At 38.4% G+C, this 22,892-nt stretch overlaps 1 protein-coding gene across 10 annotated transcripts; it reads right to left on the bottom strand.

Moving 5' to 3' along the window:
* On the bottom strand, window positions 1-22,256 carry LOC107680995 (ataxin-2-like). Of its 10 annotated transcripts, none has more exons than XM_016477110.1 (25): window positions 21,738-22,256; window positions 19,802-19,835; window positions 19,492-19,551; window positions 19,282-19,353; window positions 18,993-19,143; window positions 14,292-14,306; window positions 11,972-12,096; window positions 11,729-11,820; window positions 11,432-11,620; window positions 10,571-10,737; window positions 9,505-9,720; window positions 8,137-8,319; window positions 7,873-8,052; window positions 7,663-7,770; window positions 6,833-6,903; window positions 6,407-6,756; window positions 6,085-6,151; window positions 5,453-5,593; window positions 4,669-4,686; window positions 3,959-4,031; window positions 3,524-3,717; window positions 2,373-2,496; window positions 1,551-1,930; window positions 1,295-1,469; window positions 1-244 (listed from the first exon to the last, which is right to left on the bottom strand). In XM_016477110.1, the coding sequence occupies exons 1-25, from the start codon at window positions 21,854-21,856 to the stop codon at window positions 216-218; spliced, it is 3,333 nt and encodes a 1,110-aa protein (XP_016332596.1). In that variant the 5' UTR covers window positions 21,857-22,256; the 3' UTR covers window positions 1-215. The 10 variants fall into 10 exon arrangements, with proteins under 10 accessions (XP_016332596.1, XP_016332632.1, XP_016332602.1 ...); XM_016477146.1 differs by having other exon boundaries at window positions 2,397-2,496; XM_016477116.1 differs by having other exon boundaries at window positions 3,965-4,031.
* Between the last annotated feature and the right edge of the window lie 636 nt (window positions 22,257-22,892).

The raw sequence follows: 22,892 nt of genomic DNA, 5'->3' as shown, positions 1-22,892 counted from the left end.
AAAAAGCCAGAGTTCACCACATCTTTGCCTGCACGTGTTTCTTAATCACTGGTGGTGGGTAGCAGTAGAGCAGTATGATTGAGGTTCTCGTGGCCATTAAGGGGAGTTTAGAGACAGGTAAAATTTTGTTGGCCAGTAAGTGGTAGGTGGGGCCAGATGGCTCTGCCAAGATCAGGAGCCACTCAAATCGACTGCTGTTTTCTGATCTTCATCCTCTACAGCTGCTGCTGATGGTGACCTTGCACTGATCAAAAACACAAAGATTTATATTATAACCTCCATAGCAAAATGAAGAGAGAAACTTGGTGGGGAAAAAAAACCATTTACAATTAACAACCCTAGTCAGTATGGAACAAACATTACAGGCAAAACAGAACTGGCCAATCACTATATTTTCATACAAAAGAAGACAATAAAAAGTTGGTTTTGAGATTACATGGAAGTACACAAGTCTCTAAGAATCACTTGTTAAAACACATTAAACTCAAGTGGGAGTCGCCTTATTCCCAAACAGAGGAATATGTAAGATGCAGGCAACTACTACCAACTCAAACCCAGAAGAACTGTGGCAACGTCTCCAAGATGCTTCAAGAAACCTACCTGAAAAGCTATGCACAAGTGCACCTAGGGCAAAAGCTACTTTAAAAGCAAAGGATGGTCACACCAAATACTGATTTAATGTAGTTAATAGAAGATAACTGAAAAAGAAAATCTATTTATGACATTATTTTTGACAGCATCCTCATTTTCCAGCATTCCAGTGCCTAAAACTTTTAACAGTACTGTAGCTTTGCAGGTAGGTTTCTTGAAGCATCTTGGAGACGTTGCCACAGTTCTTCTGGATTTAGTCTGTCTCAGTTTGTTCTCTTTTCTTCATGTCATTGCAGACAGACTGGATGATGAAGAGATCAGATCACTGGCTGTTGTCAGACAAAAATCTCACTGGATTATTAAAATGAATGGCAAAATTAATGTTTGAAAATGTAACTGGATATTTCCTTCTGACACACTACAGCTAAAGATAGAAATAACTGACTTAAAACCATTTTTAGCTGGTGAAAATACTAGTGTTCTAATAATTTTGGCCACTCTGTATATTTGCATACTATATTCACACATATATGTATCGTATCTTTATTTTTTATTTTACTATCTGTGTTGCTGTTGACCCCGTTCATCGGAAACTCTTCTGTCACAGAAATTCACACATATTCCTTGTGTGTGTAAGCATACTTGGTAATAAATCTCTTTCTGATTCTGATGTGTGTTGAGTTGATCGGAGACAGGCCCTTACCAGGGGTGAGAGTGTAGGAGTAGTGTGTGGCTGAGGACACAGGGATGGGGTTGAGAGTACCCTGGGGCAGCGCAGGCTGGGGGCCAGCAGGAGCCTGTGTGGCCATCAACATCATAGTGGGGGGGTGGGAAGGAGTGCCATGATGTGGAGGCACCATCCCTGACTGCATGTGGGCCTTTACAGACAAAGTGAATGAATAATTGTAAGTATTTCTTAGCATTTCTATAATCCTGGTGTCTAACTCGTTAACACTAACCTGCTGCACATGAGCCATATGGTTAGGGTTATACCCATGCTGCACCTGCTGGGGGTGGATGTAGACAGCCTGCTGAGCGGAGGGGAAACTGGCTTGAGGAGACTGAGGGTTGGGGCCGGGGGTCATGGAAGGCGGGGTGGGTGCCAGGGCTGAGTACATCTGCTGCTGTGGTGGGTTTCCCAGATGGATGGCCTGGGCTGCAGCGGCCGCCGCTTGGTGCTGAGGATGCTGAACGGGGCTGGGGGCCGGGTGGCTGCCTCCATGCTGAGTACCCTGCTGCGGCTGTCCTGTCGGGGTGGCAGAGGGCTGAGGGTGCTGCGGATGATGGTGAAGGGTAGAGCTTGGGTGGGGAAACTGCTGAGGAATGGGGGTAGGTGACACTGAAACACAGAAACAGACAAACACAAGCAGTTATAATATATGGTATCACTGCATTTACTCAAAATAAATCCAATGAATATGAGTGTTACCAAATACAAATAAATACAAACAACATACTCCGGTCTATTTTTTAGAATGAGTTTTGTAACTGACATTGAAACTTTTAGATATTAAATCATAAAAAGAATATAAATATTATAACTACAATTAAAAATTTTATAAAAAGAAAACACAACAGAAACATCAACTGAAAATTAGGTGCTATTTTTGTTGAGTCATTAATTTGTGACTCATTACAAAGACCATCATTACTTGCTGTAGCATTGAGCTACTCAGAAGCTATAAAAAGTAATTGTAAAATTAGAACAGATGCACTGTATGATAGTAAAGAGGTTAAATGGGCTGGCAAGGTTTAGGCTTTGTGCTGGCGGGAGTTCTTACCATACATAGTATGCGTCTGCTCACCATACTGAGTGGAGGAAGAAACCAGGCTGGGCTGAGCATGGCCAGGAGGGGTGATCATCCTCGCACTGCCCTGAATCACTGGACTGAACACATGCTGGGCCTGAAACACAGGAACCCAAGATTATATTAATGACTTAAACAAGATGAGTGAAAGACTTCATTTATAAATATTATCTGTCCAAAACACTTTTTCCTTATTTGCAGAAAATGGACTAAATACATTAAATCCACATTATCATATTTTTAATGAATGGTATATGGTGAATGGCAGTTCCTTTAAAAGTGAAAAGGAATTGTTAATGTTATATGTTAATTGTTTGTTTATGTTCATGTTACATTGTATATAGCTGGTGTTAAAAAAAAAAAAAAAAAGCAAAACATTTGGAAATTTAAAGAATTGTTTCTAGGATTAATGGGATACATATTTAATAATAATTTAGTCATATTATTATTATTATATACATATTATACTGATACAATTCTAACGTTCTTGTATTATTGTAAACAAAAAAAATTTCAAGTAAGTATCCAAACAAGCCATAACAATGCTATTTGCAAAAGAATCAAAGATTCCTAATGGATCTTATAAAAAGTTCCACCTGTCATTTGTTGATATTGGTATCTTTTCAGCATTTCAACACTGTTCTAAGAATAGGAACATAATGTTCACAAATAGAAGACTGTCAGGCACCACATTTATAAATGCTCAAGTTTTGTCCAAAACCATTTACTGTCTGAGTAGGTACTGCTTGACTACAAACTTCATGACTGTGAAAAAAGTACACTGTACTTTTTTTGAATCCAGGCGTACTTCATCTGCCATGTTGGCTTTGTCATGTGATCTATGGCATCAGCTGTGTCGCTTCACTGCCATTCACAACTCCCTTCCTGTGGACTCTTCCTCATGGTGCAGTAAAAAAAATGTCCACTGTATGTGCTCTTCAGATTTTCAACAGAAGTATTAAGTCATTCGCGAACTACTTGCCTACCATTTTATACTATGAATTTAGACATACCATACAGTTTTTTTTGTCCACGTTAAAGCAGGGAGGAAAGCACATTTGGATGCCTGGAATTTTTTATTTAGTAATTCTTTATTAGAAATGAGACCTCTAAAGTCACTGTACCTGTGTCTGGTAGTGGGACATCTGTTGTACCAGAGGTTGGCTAGCAAACTGCTGGGGGCTACAAGTGAAGTATTGGGTGGAGTAGGCTGGGCTCGGTGCCACAATGGGCGGCCCAGCAGCTGTAGCTGGATGCATCATTGTAGACGTGCCAGGTGGGTGATGCTGGTCTGGTCTTTGCTGTGGCATGTTTGGTACTGCAATCAGATACAGCAAAAGAAGAGAGAATGAAATGGGCATGATGTTGAAAAAAAATTCATTTTGCACAGATCTTATTTCTTAACTGCACAGCCCTGCAAATATTATACAAAATCAATACACAAAAACATATAGCATAACTCCCTCACACTGAAAAAGCTCATGACAAGAGAAAAAACAAAATAGCCTTAAGCAGCTCTATAAAAAAAAAAACCATGCACTCAAGTGAAGCATTCTCACCTTTACCTGGTCTGTAGGGCTTGGTCTGGCTCATGGTCATGTGAGGAACCTGAACATGGTACATGGCTGGAGGCTAAAGGACGAGGAGCAGAACTTGAGATGCAGAACTACATCTATGTTCTGAGTTTTTCACAGTCTTGAACTGCTGAATGCATCTTAAAACTATTGTGTATTATATTCTGTTGATTACCACTGTAATGCACTTTCTCTTTTAGCCCACAGTGCTCATGGGAAAAAGCTATTTGTAAACATTTGCAATGTTTGTGGATTAATATGTTCAACCCCATGTTCTGTTTCTTAAAGACATGAATTTTAAGATGTGCCAACAAACTTCTGTCCTCTACTGCGAGAATACACACATTAATGCTTCTGACTGAAATAAAGCCACAGAACTTTCTGGCTTTTTACTTTTCTGGTCAAGTGTTCATGCAAACAAAGCTTCAATACTTGTAACAAAACAAAAAAACAGGAAAATGTTAAAACAAAAATTGATGACTAATTTTAAAGAAAAAAAGTACTGATAAATTTTAGTTGACAAGGAAAACGTATAAAAATTTGTTTACTGACAACAGTATTAAAATATAATAATAATAATAAAACTGATCAGCTGCAGTAAGAAATGGACAAACCAACAACTGCTGGTCAGTTATGCAGATAAAAATCTCATACATGTTTTCAGTAGAAAAAAAGAAGCTTAGAATTGCACAAACCTTCCAGATAATGCTTTTCTAATGGAGAGAGAGGAAAGAGGGAAAAGAAACAAAAAGAACGAGTCTTTAGTGTAATAATCATTTGCTTTTTTAAGTATAAGATGCATTTTCTAGAAAATGTGCGAGTGATTAAAGATGAAACAAAAGCTTTTTAAATGATGCTGTAGAGGGAAAAAAAGACTAATTGTCTAATTGTCGCTTTTGAGTTTTGCAATTGCTGAAATGCATCTTTCCACTCTACACCACAATATATAACAGTAAAGCTTTTATTTTGGTCAGTACAGCGTAAATTAGCAAATACAATATCAAACATCAGTGAGGTGTAACTTCTCAGGCTGATGACAAACCATGAACTCCTTCCAAAGTTTGGTAGCATGCTACCAGTCAAATCATTTTTTTTCATTATGTTCTTGACCTTAAGGTGTGTTCACACCAAGTCCATTTTTGCACAACAAACTAGTGCACACATATGATTTTTTTTTTTTTTTTTTTTTACACGATTCAGAATTTGTGCCATTTTATTTAAACCAGACTTAGCCTGAACAGGCCTCTACTGGCCCTTCTCACTGAACGAAAGCAATCATGTGCTGGATATACATGCCGATGAAATGTAGCTGACAAATGAAAATGTAGGAGGGATGGCTGAAGTATGAATGCAATCAGGACATCAAGGATCTTGGCACATGAATGAAAATAAGAACAAATGTTTTGGGATAGATGTGGGCTTCCATGCACAGAACGAATGAGATTACACTAACAGAAAGGTTCATGTAATGGAGCTCACCTGAACGCCAGGACTGACAGGCGTCAGAGGGTACATCTGGAACATGGTCTGGCCATAGACGGCAGGGGGCTGCTGCACTACTATGGAAGGGCTGGGCTGACCCTGGGGCCGGGTTTGAGTGGGGGTTATTGATGGTTTAGGCTGAGGAAAGAGTTCAAATAAAATAAAAAGAAGATAAATATAATAAACATGTACATTTCTATCCTATATTTGTTTGCCCTCTTCTAGAAAACCCAATGGAAAAACAAAACAACTTAAGACAACAAAATATGTTGTACCTTAAAGGGATAGTTCACCCAAAAGTGAAAATTGTCATTTTCTCACCCTCAAGTTGTTCCAAACCTGTACGAGTTTATTTATTCTGTTGAACATGATATTCTGAAAAATGTAACCCAATAATGGCTGGTGACAATTGACTTCCATAGTATGGAAATTAAAATACTATCAATGGGGGACCAGCAACTGCTTTGTTGCCCACATTATTCAAAATATCTTCTATGTTCAACAGTGAGAAAATGACAATTTTTACTTTTAGGTGAACTATCCCTTTAAGGTACAACATTGTCTATTTTTGGGAAAAATTTTGATTTCAGTTCGAAAATTGTCACAAAATGAACCACCAATTTACTTACAGGGGAGCAAAATACCCTTGGGTTGAACTCCTTGGCATTGGGATTGAGAGTAGATTTTCTAACATTCCTAAAACGTGCATAAACAATAAATTAATGTTGTTTTATTCACAATATGACAAGAATATTCCTCAGGGAAATGAACTTTCCTGACAATACAATATGGGTTTGAAACACATATCTGATATGGTTCATTTTACTGAGAAAGACTCTTTTAAGCAACTTGATCTTTTTAAGAAAATGTATTTATCATTTTGACAGTAAGTTCTGTAAGTGATTGACACTGATAATGCTAGAGCTTTTCCATTTTCTTCTGCTGACTCACTCTGCTACAGGGTCATTCTTCTCCTCCTTCTCATCCTTGTCTTTTGCAGCAGCATTGGCCAGAGGCGAGGTGGTTTGAACGCCCTGAGATGTCACATCAGGCCCTCGTTTCTGCTCAGGTACAGCAGAGGAAGGAGAAAGCGAAGGGGTACCAGATTTACTTCCTGTTGGGGCGACGCTCACAGCAGTGGAGGTTTCTTCACTAATGGCGGACTCCATGGGGACTTTAGGTCCTGTTGAATCTATGGTGCTCTTCTCAGCTGCTTGATCCTTTGGCTTTTCTACGAGGTCCCGTGGAGTCTTGGTCACCATGGGCTCAAAAACTGAATCTGGATTTGAGCTAGACTGCAACTACAAATGATGCAGGGTTTCAATAAATGGAAATACAGTTATGAAACACTCATAATGGGAGAGAAATACAACTTACCCTAAAATCTACACTGAATTTCTTTAAATTATCTATTTGTTTCCTGTGGTCTGGAGCCATGCTTGAAGGTCCTAGGAAGATCAAAAAAAGCACATTTATTCAAAACAAGTTACATAATTTCATTTGATTTTTCAGTTTTGATGCAGTGGTTTCGCAATATACCATAGAGGCGATAAACGTGATATTTAAAAAAATATAAAATACTGATACTATGCTAATACTAATCCAGCACACATTAGCTACATTGCTACTGTCACACAAAATAATGTTGGAGAAATGACAGTCGAAAGCGAGACACTCCAGTTAGACACTGCAGTCTGCAGCAAGTTACAATCAACAGCAAGTTCCTTTTTGTATGCTTTTGTACAGTTATGGTTACAAACTCAAACTCTCCCTAAACTTTTATTTTGAGTGTAATTATTGGAAAAACAAGAGACAACACAAGTTTTTAAAACTTCTATAGATACAGGAAAAATTATTGGGAATTCAAAGAATGAAAATCAGATATTGTATCAGCCCTACTTTAATGCATATGCTGTACCTACATTTGTATGGCAGTTTGTGTATGACTTATAAGATGAACTGAAAAAGTCATTTCCTATCTATCTATCTATATTTACAGTGTCAGCAATTCTGCAGAAAAAAAAAGAATTCTTAGAAGCCAAATCCCTAATTCTTACTGACAACTGGCAATTTCAGCTTTCTTGCGTTTTATCAACACAGCAAAATCGCATGCTGCAAAAAAACAGCTTTAGCAAAAGCTCCAAAACTCAGATTTAAAATGACTGGTTGTACATGATAAATAGCATAACATCTCCACAGGTACACACCCTTTCCGATGGATCGAGCGATGCTTGCAGAAGCTTCAATAGGTTTCACATTCTCCTTGTTGGCATTGGGAGAATTTTGTCTCGTCTCTAGTACTCTTGATTCTTTGGCTATTTAAAAAAAAACTGTTGTGAGATCTGGTACAGAGGAAATTTATAACACATATTAAACCGGCCTTAAAATGGCACATATTGTTTAAGGGACGTCCTTACCCTCTTCAATTGGAGATGCTTCCAGGTTGGTGGGCGAATTGGCTGCTGTGGGTGACGTCGCTGCTGTGGAAGCTGTCACAGAGTCTACTGGCACTGTACCAGCCTGAGGGGAAGACAAGCAGGAGGGGCTTGGAGCACCTCCGCCAATGCTATTTTGTCGAGGTGATCGAGGTCTGTGTGCTAAAGAGGAAGTGGAAAAAATTAGTCAGCAAGTCATTCTGAATGAAACTGAAATCTGGGTACAGATTTATAATCTAGACATACCACCGCTGACAACAGATGACCAGGTTCCCCCAGAAGGACTGTTGCGAGTTGGAGGGGGAGCGGAAACCTCCACCGATGCACCTTGGTACATATAATCAGTCGGAGGAGGCCCACCGCCCCGACAAGAGGCCACTCTATGAGGTCTAGGAGTACGCTGTGACTTGGGGGACATTCTTGGAGGACCTGCATTCACAAACACAGGGATGAGTGAGCTTTAGAGGAAGAAACGCACCCCCTTTAGGGCATCTCTCACCAATGTGTAGTGTGTAGCTCTCTCCAAAAGCAGTTGCAGTGCATGTGACATTCAAAATACCAAATATGAAGCAAAAACTGGGGGAAAAAAAGACTAGAAAAAAACAAACAAACACACTCATAACTATGTATAACAGCAGTTTGTGGTTTAAATATGTCTTGGACACACTATGACACATACCAGAGAATGTAGTTTTAACCAAATTTGAGCAAGTCATTCATTTCAGTCAGTCATGTACGGAGTACCAAACATCACATGCAGAAGAAAAAGAAGAAAAGAAGAAAAAAAAACGCTGTGACCATAATGAAAGACTTTGTGCTCACATTTTATTAATTGTGGCCTTTCTACAATTAAGAAAGGGGGGGGTAAATTGTAAATTGTTACCATGATTGAACTAAAACAAGGGAACAAATTAATACAGCTTGGTCACAATTTAACTAAAACAAAGAAACGAATTAATACAAAGTGACCATATTTAACCAAATGAAAACTAGGAAACTAATTAGCAAAATGCAGCCATGCTTTAACTAAATTAACATGAGAGAATGAATTAGAACAACGTGGCCACATGTTTACTAAAATGAAGCAAAAATTAGTACACTGTAGCCACAAATTATTAAGTCATGGAAACAAATTCTTCGTTTGTTGCCACACTTTTTCCTCCACATGTCATGTGCCTTTCTCCGTATTCATGAAATGTTAATGGATAAGAATGTTAATTCTAATCAATCTACCTGAAATACATTTGAACTGAAGAGGTTGTGACAGTTTCTCATTTGATGTGTGAGAACACAATGTCAAGCCAATGTCAGACATGGAAAGAAGCACTTGGGCATTGCCAGTGGTGTCCCCATGGCCAAAACACAACGCCAACACTTACACACACACCGCAGAAAATGAGTGAGTGAAACGTGCCCCAAATCACTTCAATCATGCATAAAAACAGGGATAGCAATAGAAAATGGAACAAGTAGAGGAGTGAGTCATTTTATTAAACACCAGGAAAGTCCCACATCTGTTAGTGGCAGCCTTAATTCAGGCATTTGGATTGCAAAACTTGAACCTGAGCAGTGGTGCCACAACAAAATGGCTGCTCGGTCTGGAATTTCTGATACCTTCTGAGGACAGGCGTTTGGGCATGGTGTACAGGGGCCCTGTAGAGCCATGAGCAGAGGGGTGAGACAGGGGCCGAGAGGGCCTGGATGGGGGTCTGGAAGGAGGCCGGGTGGGCGTGGCCGCCCGGGGCGGGAGAGAGTTGGTGGGGCCTGACTGGTAACGGGATGGAGGGCGAGAAGAGGGAGATGGGCAGCGCGAGGGCCAAGGGTGTGCACCTGATAGAGATGAAATGAGTCGAAATGAGAGGAAAGAAAAACTACATTTGAGCAAGTGAGTGAAGGAGGGGAAACAAATGAGCATGTAAATTGAATAGGAAAACAGAAATGTTTGAAGGCATTAAAGAATGAGCAGTTTAGATAAGAACACTGACACTAGTGAGGAGAAAAGTTCCAGAGAGAGGTAATGGAAGAGTATTGGGAAGAAATTAGTTGAGAAGGAATGAGAAGACACCAAAGAACAAGGACGAAATGCAACAAATCACATGTTGAGGTTAATTCTAAGGCACTGAAACATAAAACACCGGGAAACAGGACTTCAAAGAAAGAACATTTGGAAAGATCAATCAGATTCTCTTGGAACAGCAGCAGTCTTGGCCTGCAGTACTCCCTTGCTCAAATCCTTTTATCATGAAAAGACTGAAAGCCAGAGAGATGATTTGGTAGATCGATTACTAGTGAAGGAGAGAACAATAGATTAATAGATAACATAAGCCAAGGGAATAGATTCTCTTTTTTTTCTAATTCCTAGTAGTTTAAGTGGAAATTTTGAGTTCTGTTTCATGGACTGATTAAGAAATGATTCCAATAAAAGTGACACCAGGGAAAACTTTGAGACATCTATCAAAAAATATCAGCACATTGCTTGTCTAGCTGTGCTGGTAACCACCACCAATAATATTTCAAGGCTTCAAAACTGCATAACCAAACATACAGTTTGTTTTCATACATTACTAAACTTGATGGTGTAATAAAGGTACCACAACACTAGTCACTAGCTGTTTTGGATACCCAACATGACCCAAAATAAGTCAATGTACAAACAAAGAGTGCAAAAATCATCTTATACCTCCATTGACCACGCGCTGATCCATTGCATTGTATTCATGAGGTCCAGATCTGGCTGCGGGTGGCCCAGGGCTGCACTGCACCAGTCTGGGTGAGTTTTGACGACCAGCTCCCCATGACATCCCTGGTTCTCTGTTCCTCTGACTAGGGGGAATGTATTTGTTCTCCCTGTTGAAGTAAACAGAAGTAAGAGGAAAACTCTGCATTGAAAGTAATGAGCAATACTCTTCAAACTGAAAAAATAATTACATTCTAGCACCAACTAATAACAACTAAAAACGGTTGTGAAGCCGCAGTCACATTAGCATAGGTAATTTTTCCATTGTCAATAGTGAATGAAGCACATCTCACACAGAATTCACTTTCACACTAAGCAGCCTTCTGTTGGTCAACATGGGGCAACATCCACATCTTTTGCCCTGAAGCAAAGTTCCCATTTGTGTGGTTTCCTATTGAAATTACTCAATTTTGTCTGCAAAACTTTGAAGAACAACAATAAATTTGCAGATATTTGTTGCTATTGCCTGCGTTGATCCAGACCAAGGAAGGAAATATAACTGTTGCACAAAATTTGGGCAGATGAAATAACATGCAACAAGCTGTCATTTAAAACCAGCAAGTTTTTGTATTCTTCAGGGATATGTAAATATATTTCAATCTGAGCATAACCTTTGAAGTTAATCAAAGTGATTACATGAATCAAAGTATACATGGCAGCCATATTTCTAATGCCTCCAAGCAGCTATTTTAGGCATGCAGGCCAGCTCCTATCTACTTGAATGGGGAAATACAGACAACTCAGAAACTGCTTACCAAACTCACATTTAAGTAACATTTAAATCAGCAATAAAATCGCCTTCACCTGTTGAGGCTGTGAAGCTCCCTCTCTCCACGAACCACAGCAGTGTATTTCTCTTCCTCAGAGCGGTCGTCATTTTCCAGAGCTACGCGGGCCTTATAGGTGGCACTGGCTTCGATCTCCTCTGCCAGCTGTGATGCACGAGCCTCCCGCTTGAGGAACTCCTCAGAATTGTCTCGCTCCAAAGGAACCCTGGAAACAAAAGGAAAAGAGACAACTTAAGAGACAACACATAGCTAGGATTTATACAAATGGACATACTCATCAGATGTGATTCATAGCACAAATGAGAGGACTTACGTGTACGAGGACAAGCTGCTGTCATAGGTGGACTTCACACCGTATGTCTCCTCATTGTATTTAAACATCTCATCAGGATCCCAACCATTTGACTGAGGGAGAGACGGTTTCAAAAATGTGATTACTGTTTCACCTCATACCTCTTGTAAGAGCATTAACTATCTAAACATTGTTACTGCTTATGATACTTCTAAAACAATCCAACATTATATGTCAAGCCTGATTTGTCGACTATTGTCTCACCAGATCAGTGTCAAGAGATTCCATGCTGCCCAAGGTGTGCTGCTCCCCTCCATCCCAGGGTTCCAGATCCTTCTCTTTGTGCTCTCCATTCAGACGGGCACTTACTGCACTGTCTGTGAAGTTGTCTTCACCGCACACCAACACACACAAGACAAACAACAGGATTCATATCACTTGTATCATGGTGATGCAAAAGCACACAAATGCTTATAGAAGGAACATAAAACGGAAATGAAAACAAATGTATGATACGGGGAACATAATGAAATGGAAAACGGGTGATGATTTCTAAATGGACACAAATGGTGGTGCAGGGGCAAGGATCTCACATTTAGTCGTAAGACAACAATCTTGATTCTGAGCTCACTGCATTACAAACACATTTCAAACGCCATGTTTTCAGAAAAAAAGGGTGGAGCTGTATTTTTTTTCTGACATCCTGTTCATTTTCTCATTGAAGAATGAAGCTCTTGTACAATGACCAAAAAACAAATGAGTGATTCCTCTCACTGTTCCCTTTAAAGTCATTGCTAACAGTTAATTAAATCCTGATGCGTAAACCAAAGGTGCGCTCACATTTTCTGAATTTTCATAGGCAAAACCCATTCATTTTAATAGGAATCCACACAATTCAGAATTTTGCATGAGGGCAAAAGACTTTCCCGTGGGTTCCCCATGGATTCGCCACACTGACCAACAGAAAGCTGCTTTGTTTGAAAGTAACTTCTGTGTTCGCTGTGCTTCATACATTGCTACATTACTAACAACAGACCTTTTTGCCTGCAAAATTTCACTGAATTTTACTAATGCTACTGTACCTTAACACTACAAAATAAAATTGATTATTGAACAGAAACACTAATTGGAAAGTGAGATTCCTGAGAACATGACCTTCAACAGAGTATATCAGAGGTTAAGGGTCACAAAGAACTCAAGAGGAAACAGTATTACAAGAATTAGGAAAGAATCAATACATGTGGGTTTGTTAAACTGGCATGACGCCATGCATTTCAATCAGTAGTTTCAAAGAACTGATAAATGAAAAGAACTCATTTAATTTCACGGATTTCAAATGCTGTTGTATGAAAAACAATACCAATTAGATAAGAGTAGTGCTGTCAAACGATTAATCGCATCCAAAATAATTTTGTTTACATATGTATGTGTACTGTGTATATTTATTATGTATATATAAATACACACACATGAATGTATATATTTAAGAAAAACATGTATGTTTATACATTTATAATATCAATTACATTAATATAAATATATACATGGAAATGTTTTCAAAATATATACTGTACGTGTGTGTATTTATATATATATACACACACACAGTATACAAGCATATTATGATAGCAAAAACTTTTATTTTGGATGCGATTAATCGTTTGACAGCACTAGATAAGAGTTTTCATGGCAGCATGATTTGCATTATTGATATTAAACTGTTCTTGCACTGAATTTAACAGTTCATGTTGTTTTCATTAAATTAGATTTTATAAAAGAAAAGCAGAAAAATATGCAAACAAATCAAAATGAAATCACAACCTGAAGAATTATGATCTCCTACTAGGATTTATTTAGATTAAGCAATATTGTGACACTCATGAAATGAAATGGGCCTCTAATATAACATTATCAGGATACTTATGTAATGACAATCAAAATGTTACAGTAGCTACTTGCAGCCAGCTTTGAGTGGGTTTGGCACTTGTGTGTTGCTTGTTTGGCTTTTGGTATGATGATGGCAAATGCCATTTCATCTTTATATGAACTAGTTGATCATTCTTGTATCTGTGCCATTTCTATAAACACCCTGCATTCTCAGGTGCAAAAAAACTGAAATCTAGTAGCTAAAGTCGTAACATTGCACAATTCCTGAGGTGAAGTACTGTACAACACAAACCTTCTCTAAAAGCTACCTCTAATTGAACTCTGAAATGTGTGTTTTTGTTTGTAGGTACTTAACAAAAAGAGGCGATTAGGAGACTCAGAAACATTTAATCTACCTTAAAAATATCTTAGAGAAATAGCATTAATGTGGTCATATCAAACATTCATATAGCTGGCTAATCTATGTAGAACACAAAGAGCACTTAAGAAGCTGATATTGTGTGCTTCTTTTGTGAGGATAATGAAAAAACAACATCCTCTGACTTAAAGGCTGCATCAGTGTTTCAATAACAAAAGCATCTCTGTGTCAAAATGCCTGCAAGTCATGCACTATTCACCTACTCAAAGAATGCCGCAAGCAACTGAAAAGATTTTGCATAAAAATACACTGGCAAAAGAAGAGGATGAGTTGCATTACCTGCATCTGATGAGACTACACCCATTTAAGAGGAAAGAGACAGAATTAAAAAAATGGGTCAGTTTGATAAAGTCATTGACCAGGTTCAACTAATGCATTCTTTGCACCTACAGTGATAGAGACAGGCAGGCAGGGTTAGATTGTAGATTGTATGGAAGGAGCAGTGGATATAATACAGTATATATACACTTCAAATTTAATGCAAGTTGCAAATGTCGTTTAAAAAAGCCGCTTTTAACAAATGCATTTTTCAACAAAAGGATAAAAAGCTACCACACAGGGGTATGTCTGGAATGATAATTTCCTAAGTGTGTTTTGCATTCCTAATGTATGTAGTAGCATTATAAATATATTTTAATGAGTGATTTGCACTGTCTTTGATCCATCAAAATGTCATGCCCTCTCCTAACACCACACTTTGAACTTTTATCAAATAAACATCTTATTCAGCAGTAATGAAAACAATTGCAGGACTACAGCAGGCACTGTCCATAATAATGTTTTTCATGGTCTGCACTGACACTGCAAAGCTCACAGATCTGATTGCATAACACTGACCACATTTACATGCACATCACAGATTAAGTTTATGGTTTTGGTTATGCTTTTATTCCATGTATCAAAAAACTTGCACATGGCTCCTACACATTTTTAAGTCAAATTTAGGACTTTGTAAAAAAGTTTTTAAGATCTAAATAAATAAAAAGGAATACCATACACGCTAAGGGCGTACTATAGGAAAAAAGTGTCTTTTCAGAGATTTTGTTGACAACGATAATTAGACAATATTTTGCTGAGTGATTTTTGCAAGCTTTTACACTGAATGCATTTTTAATCATAGTACTGTAGGTACACGTAGGTGGCGGCAAGTTACTGTCTTGAGTGAGCTGACTGAGTCATGCACTCACTCAGCATTTGATGGCTAATTTATTCAACATGAAGCAAGTGACTGTTTTTATAATCAAATTAAACTGATTCGATCAAAATGCAGATTATTACAATAACTTGCCTAAAACTAACAATTTTAAAGGGATAGTTCACCCAAAAATAAAATTTCTGTCATTAATTACTCACCCTCATGTCGTTCCAAACCCGTGAATGGCGCTCTGTGGCGCAGCAGGATTTTCTGTCGGCTGCATTTAAATCCGCGTCTGAAGTTTCCCACTCTGTTCAGCGTGCAGTATCACGTGTCTAAACAAATAGCACGTGCTGTCAATGATTTCAATCACTAGAGGCCGCTCTCGCACTGTATAATGACAGCAGACCCTTCTCAGACGCTCCAGCAATGGACACAACCCGGGAAAACTATCGGCATGGATTTTTGACGATAACCGATAGTTCCAGCAATCAACTATCGGTGCCGATTAATCGGCAAAACCGATACATCGGTCGACCTCTAGCAAGGAAATCGGTAAAATAATCCATGTGACATCAGGGGTTCAACCGTAATTTTATGAAGCTACGAGAATACTTTTTGTGCACAAAAGAAAAAAAAATAACGGCTTTATTCAACAATTCGTCCCCTCTGCGTCACCCTAGTGCCATTTTTGAGAGTATCCACTGAACGTAAACAACGCATGCTGTTCTGTGTCAGCTGCGCCACGCGGATGGAGGGTCAGAGAGCTCTCAGATTCCATCAAAAATATCTTAATTTGTGTTCCAAACATGAACGGAGGTCTTACGGGTTTGGAACAACATGAGGGTGAGTAATTAATGACAGAATTTTCATTTTTGGGTGAACTATCCCTTTAACTTAGTGTTTATTGAACTGTTATATAAAATCAGTATCACATTTTCTAATCCTGCTGATATTTGGGAGAAGCACTCTTGCTTGTGTAATACTACACACACACATCATATGATAAAAATATAACAAAAACTTATGGGGATAAAAATGGCCATGTATAACTTGAATTTTTTGGCATATAAATGCTTACATCACACAGTAAAAATGTATACTCTCAAGCCATGTTTTTTTTTGTTTGTTTGTTTTGGCAGAGTGACATACTCCATAATGACAGCTTGCACAATGTTAAAGCAATAATTCTGATATTATCGTAGACTATACATATCACACACCCCTACGCACATAAAGAACAAGTTCACACAATCTCAACATATCATATTTCACAGAAAATTTTAATCTAACACCATACTCCTCACTCACCTCTGGTGAAGCATGCAAAATGTCACATGTAAACAAAAGTAACAACATTACGTTGCACTAAACTGTCATATTTTTTAATAAAATTTAACAATTCTCCTCAAAGTGTAATGCTTAGCAGAAAAAACACATATTTAAGACATTTTAATGGCACTAAAATCAGGAGAGTTTAAATACGTGGGGAAACCCTGTATGAGGCAGCAAGATGTTATGATGAATTCAACTATGTGTACTGACTTGTGTACGTATCATTCATTTGAAGGTTTAAATAAAAAATAAAAAAGAGAGAGAAAACATCTCCTTGCTGTAATAATATGGGTTTGGCAGCCAGACATTTACAAATATAACAGAATATTCCCTTTCTGTAAACACTAATTACATGAAATAAGGAGAATTGGATACAATGACCAGATATTGAATATGTATCAGATTAAGAACCAAACACAGCCCAAGTCGTTAAAAAAATATCTGATGTTTACACACATTTAACAAAATCTGATCTGCAGCTGACACCACAGAAAAAAAAAATCTGAGATTGGTTGACAGTGTAAATACAGACATGGTTGCTTCATATTTACTGTAAATAGTTGCATTGGATATAAGACCTATTTGGCTCATGCTTACTAACAGCAAAACACCACATCCTCTATAGTGACAGTCTTTAACTCAACTCTAACAACTAACTTAACTTGAAGTGTGTGTTCAAAAAAACAAAAACAAGATGAGACAATGTGTATGAATAATGGCTCGTTTCCACTGAGCGGTATGGTACAGTACAGTACAATTCGGTACGGGTAACCCTGATCAGGCTTGCATTTCCACTGCCAATAGTACCCTTACTTGGTAGGCGTGGTGTATGCCGGAAAGTAGCGATCGATGAACCGCGACAATAAGCACAACTCTTTTTTTTTTTTTTTTATGAACAATAATAGCCATTATAAAAGTATAAGTGGCTTATATAAGAGGAAATAAAGACAAAAGCAAACAGTTCAGTCAAACTTATGCTACAAAGTCAGCGCTGTTCTACGGTAAAGTTCAAATTAAATATATAAAGTTTAACATAACTTTGTGCTCAGCCAAAACAATATGACCAGGAACAAATAATAGATTCATGAGACGACGAATGCCTGTTAAATATAGCCAACCCAAAATGAATTGTATCTCATGTTTAATCTCTACAGAGACATCAGAGCCAGCGGCAAATGTCGTAAGGACTAGCTGAGCTAAGGTTGCTCTCGGCGGATACATGAGCACTGAGCGCACTGTGATCGCCTGGAACAAATTTTCAAATAGGCGCTATCTTTATAAATAAACCGCAGATTTGAGTTTTAAACAATTACATTCTCGCCTGAAAAACTCTTTAAACTACATTTCATGACACAATAACAGTAATATTTAGAAAATTACACGGGTTTTTGGGCAATGATGTTTCACAAGTCCACAAGAACGCATATTAAGAAACGGCTATTGTCTGTGTGAAAATATACAATTATAAAATACACGGTTATATTTTTTTGTGTTTGCGCACTCTGATGTAAATAAGCCCAACACACATGGACAGCAGAGCGGAACGAGTGAAGGAGAAGCTTTATCCCCTTGTATCACACAAGTGTGACGATTCTAGTCAACCAATCAACGTTCTGCGGTGAGTTTAGCTCCACCCTTTTGGTACCCTTTGCTGTGCTAGATACCCCAACGGAAGGGTACCAAAAAAGTGGTATGGTACGGTTCGCTATTTTGGTACCATTCACAACTTCTGACAGTGGAAACAGAAATAATTGCGTACCGTATTGTACCGAACCGCTCAGTGGAAACAAGCCTTAATTATAAAGCCCATCACAGATTAAAAAAATAATAGGCACTAAACTAAAACAAATATGTAGAATTGAACAATGCCACTGAACTGGTACTGAACTGTTGTCAACCATGAGAAAATTCCTTGAAAAACTTTATCAATCATGGGATATAATTAGTGGGTTGTATATTACAGGATTATTTAATCCAAATTAACGTATAATAGTCAGGAGCTCATAGAGAAAGAATTGCACAAGCACATTTGTTCTGTTCTTTGTACTTATCCAATGGTTAATACAATACACGGTGCAAGTAAAATGTTTGCTTTTTAATTTCCGACCACAGTCTAATCATATTGGTCTTCTATAAAATGCATATACTGCAGTCCTCTAAATACACATCACCCCATCTGCAGTAAAATATAACCGATGGCTCTAGTTTCAGCAATAAAAAACGTCTCGACTTTACATCTCGAAAAATCTGTTCTGATGGTTGATGCCAACTCAAAGCATCATTTTAAGTCACACTTTGAAATGTGTAGAATTATGTACAAGACCTTACAGAAATTTGTTGTGATGTCAGTAAATGGATCAGTTTTCCTGCTATTTGTGTTCATAGATTAATTGCTTTGGAAGTTCATACCTACACAGCATCTATACTACATCTTATCAGAGCCTATAATGTACCTGTAAAGGAACCACTAAAGAAGCAAGGGACAAACATTTCTTTGACAAAGGTCTCACCTTTCTTGGCATAGTTAAGGTCCACATCTTTGAAATGAACTACCATTACATCTGAGGACTTGAAGATGATGCTCTCCACAATATCCTCACGGCGAGGGCCCACATTAGGTTCTACACTCTTCCTGTGTGCAGCATCCAGGACAATATCACACTGCAGATGCACAGAACAAAACCATATAGGGGAAAAATGTCATATGTACATAGATGTAGAATAAAAGTGAATATATATTTTTTTTGCTGCCCAGTGATTTAAATGTTTGAGATTAGTTACAGAAATTCCTCTCCTCACCTCTGGGCCATAGGTCTTAAAAACTCCTTCATAGATCAGTCCGTTTTTAACCTTAAGTTCACATTTGGTACCCTGTTGAGTGGTGAAGCACAAAACCAAATTGTATTGGTTTTATTTTGGTAAAGAGAATGACGACATAAAAACAAAAAATATAACAGCTGCAATATGAACAAACAAACATTTTTTTCAGTCTTGTGCATTTGGACTCACCACAACTGAGGTCAAAACATGAACCATCCTCATGTTTGCATAAACTCCACTGAAGGCCACCTTAAAAGATAATTGAAAAAAAGAAAGAGCATTATTTCGGTCTGCGGTACAGCATTATACAAAAATATTTATATTTATACTGTATTTAATTTAATTGGTTGAGCAGTGTTCAATGTGCTGATATACAGTTCAACAGGGGACTTTTTCATGTTTTCTCAGTCGGCTTGAAATGGAGAAATTTTAAATGTGAGTCAATTTAGAAAATCAATATTATGAATAAATAAGAGAAACTGAAAGAAAGGATACTCACTGCAGTGGAGGGTCCTTTGGCATTGTTGCGTCCTCTGGGAAGAGAGGAAACAGAATGATTGATAAGCTTGATAAGAGATCATTTATTATCAAATGGATACATGGAAATGTTTGATATGCTGTATACACAGTTTGCAGAGCCAAAAACCATTTTTACCAGGAACAATAATTAATGTGATACCAATGGAACTGTCAATTGCACATGCACTGGCATACACCCAGAGCTGCAATGACAAGGGAGTGACAGATAATCATATGCTTCATGCATTTCATTGTGCAAAGAAGCACTTGTGAAGTTCCCAAACAACAAGCTTAGGAAAAATCAGCATTTCGCTGAAAGGACATGATTCATAGCCAATGACGACATTATACCTCAAACATGCGAGAATGAGAGCTCCTAAATTATAAAGTGATCATCTACACATGTTGGATGAAATAGCAATGAGGTCTCTAATGTGTAACAAGAATGAGTTCAGTGCACATGATCTGGGTACAAATTATCAAGTGCTTCAAGTCCATTCAAATAAATTAGAGAATAAAAGCTGTGAATGACAGTCCCTTTTCAGCAGCCAAAGTACAAATCAAATGCTGTATTACAGGTGGTGTAAGGCTTCACTGCACCACTCAAGATTCCCACAGTTTCTACAAGTCATAATACTCTTGTTGTTCCATGTAAACAAGAATAAAAAAATGTCACCATGCAGTGTGACTATGCGATGCCAATGAAGGCCTCTCTGCCTCTCAAGCTGTAGCAATAGACATTTCCATGTACGTTTAAAGCACACAAAAAATCCTATCAATATTGTTCGTGTATCACATCGTGCTCTAAAGGTACACACTTACACAAATGTCATCTAGCAAGGACGGACTTAATACACGCAACCTCTTGGAAACGTCAAGGTTGATACAGTGGTCTGACTTTCCCATGTGAGCGCGCACCGCCTCTCATCGGCAACGCACGCGACTGACAAATTGTTCCAGCCGTGAAAGGTTCGTCTCCCAAACGAACGGGAAAGACGCAATTCTGACCCGTGTCCTCGAGTTAACCAAAATCAAGAAAACCAAAAACGGAAGCTGGGTTAATACCATTCTCAATAGTGACACAGGGAACTAACATGTGACTTCTCATATTGGATGATGAATTCCCATAATGCCAATTCACAGGCTCTCAGAACGGTTTAAAAACCAGCTGACAGTTCTTAAATGTTCTTATACGACAGATAAAAAAGAAGATAAAAGTGTAGCCACCTTGGCATTTTGTTGGGACTGACACAAGTCAAAGGCAAACGATGAAACGATGCAGAAATAATGTTCTAAGGAGCTCCTGATTGTAACGTTATTTTCAGATATTCCTAAATTACATTTATCAACAAACTAGACTGTCATGCGGATAAGAGCGACAGATAGTAACGGTGTAAGCAAATAAACGTTGACTAGTTAGCTCGCTAACAACACTACGATGAATTGTATATCGCTGCTGATACTCTCATTTTATGGCTCGCAAATCATTTCTTTTAACGTTGCTCAAATGTGAAACCCGTTCAATCCCATTATACAGTCGGAAACGATAGAAATGCATCAGTCTAGTGGGGCAAAGCTGTCATAGTCATATTTCACCGGCAAAGACACTAACGTTATTCATCCTGAACGTGTTCATCACAGCAGACAACCCGCCCCTCTCAAATATTCAAGCACATATTGTCCGCTATCAGCTGTTATGTTATAACCGCGATGGCTTTGTGCCCATTAACGTGTGAATCTCTGTCCTGTGAACTTGGCCTATATCGGCCTACTTGCGCTCAATCCCGACCACTGCAACTTCACAACCTGCGTTTTTAAACTACGACACAAGTGCAGGCATGCCGCATCCCCCGCTAGGTTCACGCTCGCCCGTCCTCCAAATTAAAACCCCTTCGTGTTGCAGATTCGGCTCTCACCTTCCTATGTTCTGGTGTCCGACGCCTCCTCCTGCTCCCCCGGTACCTGAGGCCGCTGCGGCTCCGCTGTTGCTTCCGCCGGGTTTGCGATTACCACCGGCCTGCGGCTTCATGGACATGGTGATCCCATAAACGACAGCTTGAGCAGAGTTTTCTGACTGTTTGAGAAAACGTTTTACACCGCGGACGAGTGCAGAATATGCTATTTGACGCGTTAGCTGACAGTTGATCTAGTGACAGCCAGCGTGTAAAGCTACTCCTCCAGTTATTCCAAGTCTCCACTAACGCTGCCTGCTACTTCAGCTAGCTAGCTCTGCTGATTTAATTCCTGCTAAACAGAGACAATTTAGCCCGTTTTAAAAGCAGAGCGCGGACAATCCATATGTTTTAGATGTCAACAAAAAAACCAAGCCGGTAATTTCGCTTTTTTGTTATTTTAAGTGCGATATTTTCAGTGATATACACAGTTCACGCGGGGCTTCAGCACTGACCGATAGACCTAAACAGTCTAAAAGCCACAAAAAGTGGCGGAAGGATATATACTCATCCCAGGAACGTGTGCACTCCTTTTGACGGTTTTATTTGTTCTACAGAGAAATTATCATCAGTACTTACTGTAAATATGCCTGGAACGTGATACGTTATTTAGTTGATAATGGAAATTAATAAATGTCGGTTTTGGTGAACGCTGCTCTTATATGGAGCGCACTATTTTCAGCAAATGCACGGATCACTTTAAACGTTCGTGCTTTGACACTAGTAGGCCAGGTGACTGGTGTAATATATATTGTAAAATTCCTCAAGCACTATGCGCAGTTATTCTGATCATTTTATTTGTTTGTTTGATTGTTTGTTTAAATCTGCATTTTGTTTGTCTTTAGAGGTCTAAGCAGTGATTAAAATACATTGTTATCCTTATGGAACCCAATCCGTATGGTTCTCCAGATAAAGTGTTTCATTGTATCAATGTTTCTTTTCTCTAAGCTTGTAGTAAAATAAAGTCTTGAGAAATATATTTATTCACCCATTTTAAACGAGTGGTTATACATTCCTCGTTGGTTGGCAGGAGTTGGGTAAACTGAGTTGAATTAACTTTTGTACATTTTGTGAAGAATCACACAAATAAAAAAATTATGATACATTTGATAGGGAAGA

This window comes from Sinocyclocheilus anshuiensis, unplaced genomic scaffold (genome assembly GCF_001515605.1).
Source record: "Sinocyclocheilus anshuiensis isolate Anshui unplaced genomic scaffold, SAMN03320099.WGS_v1.1 scaffold697, whole genome shotgun sequence".
NCBI lineage: Eukaryota > Metazoa > Chordata > Actinopteri > Cypriniformes > Cyprinidae > Sinocyclocheilus > Sinocyclocheilus anshuiensis.
Note: the sequence above shows the minus strand (reverse complement) of the source record. Positions and strands in the feature narration are given on the sequence as shown.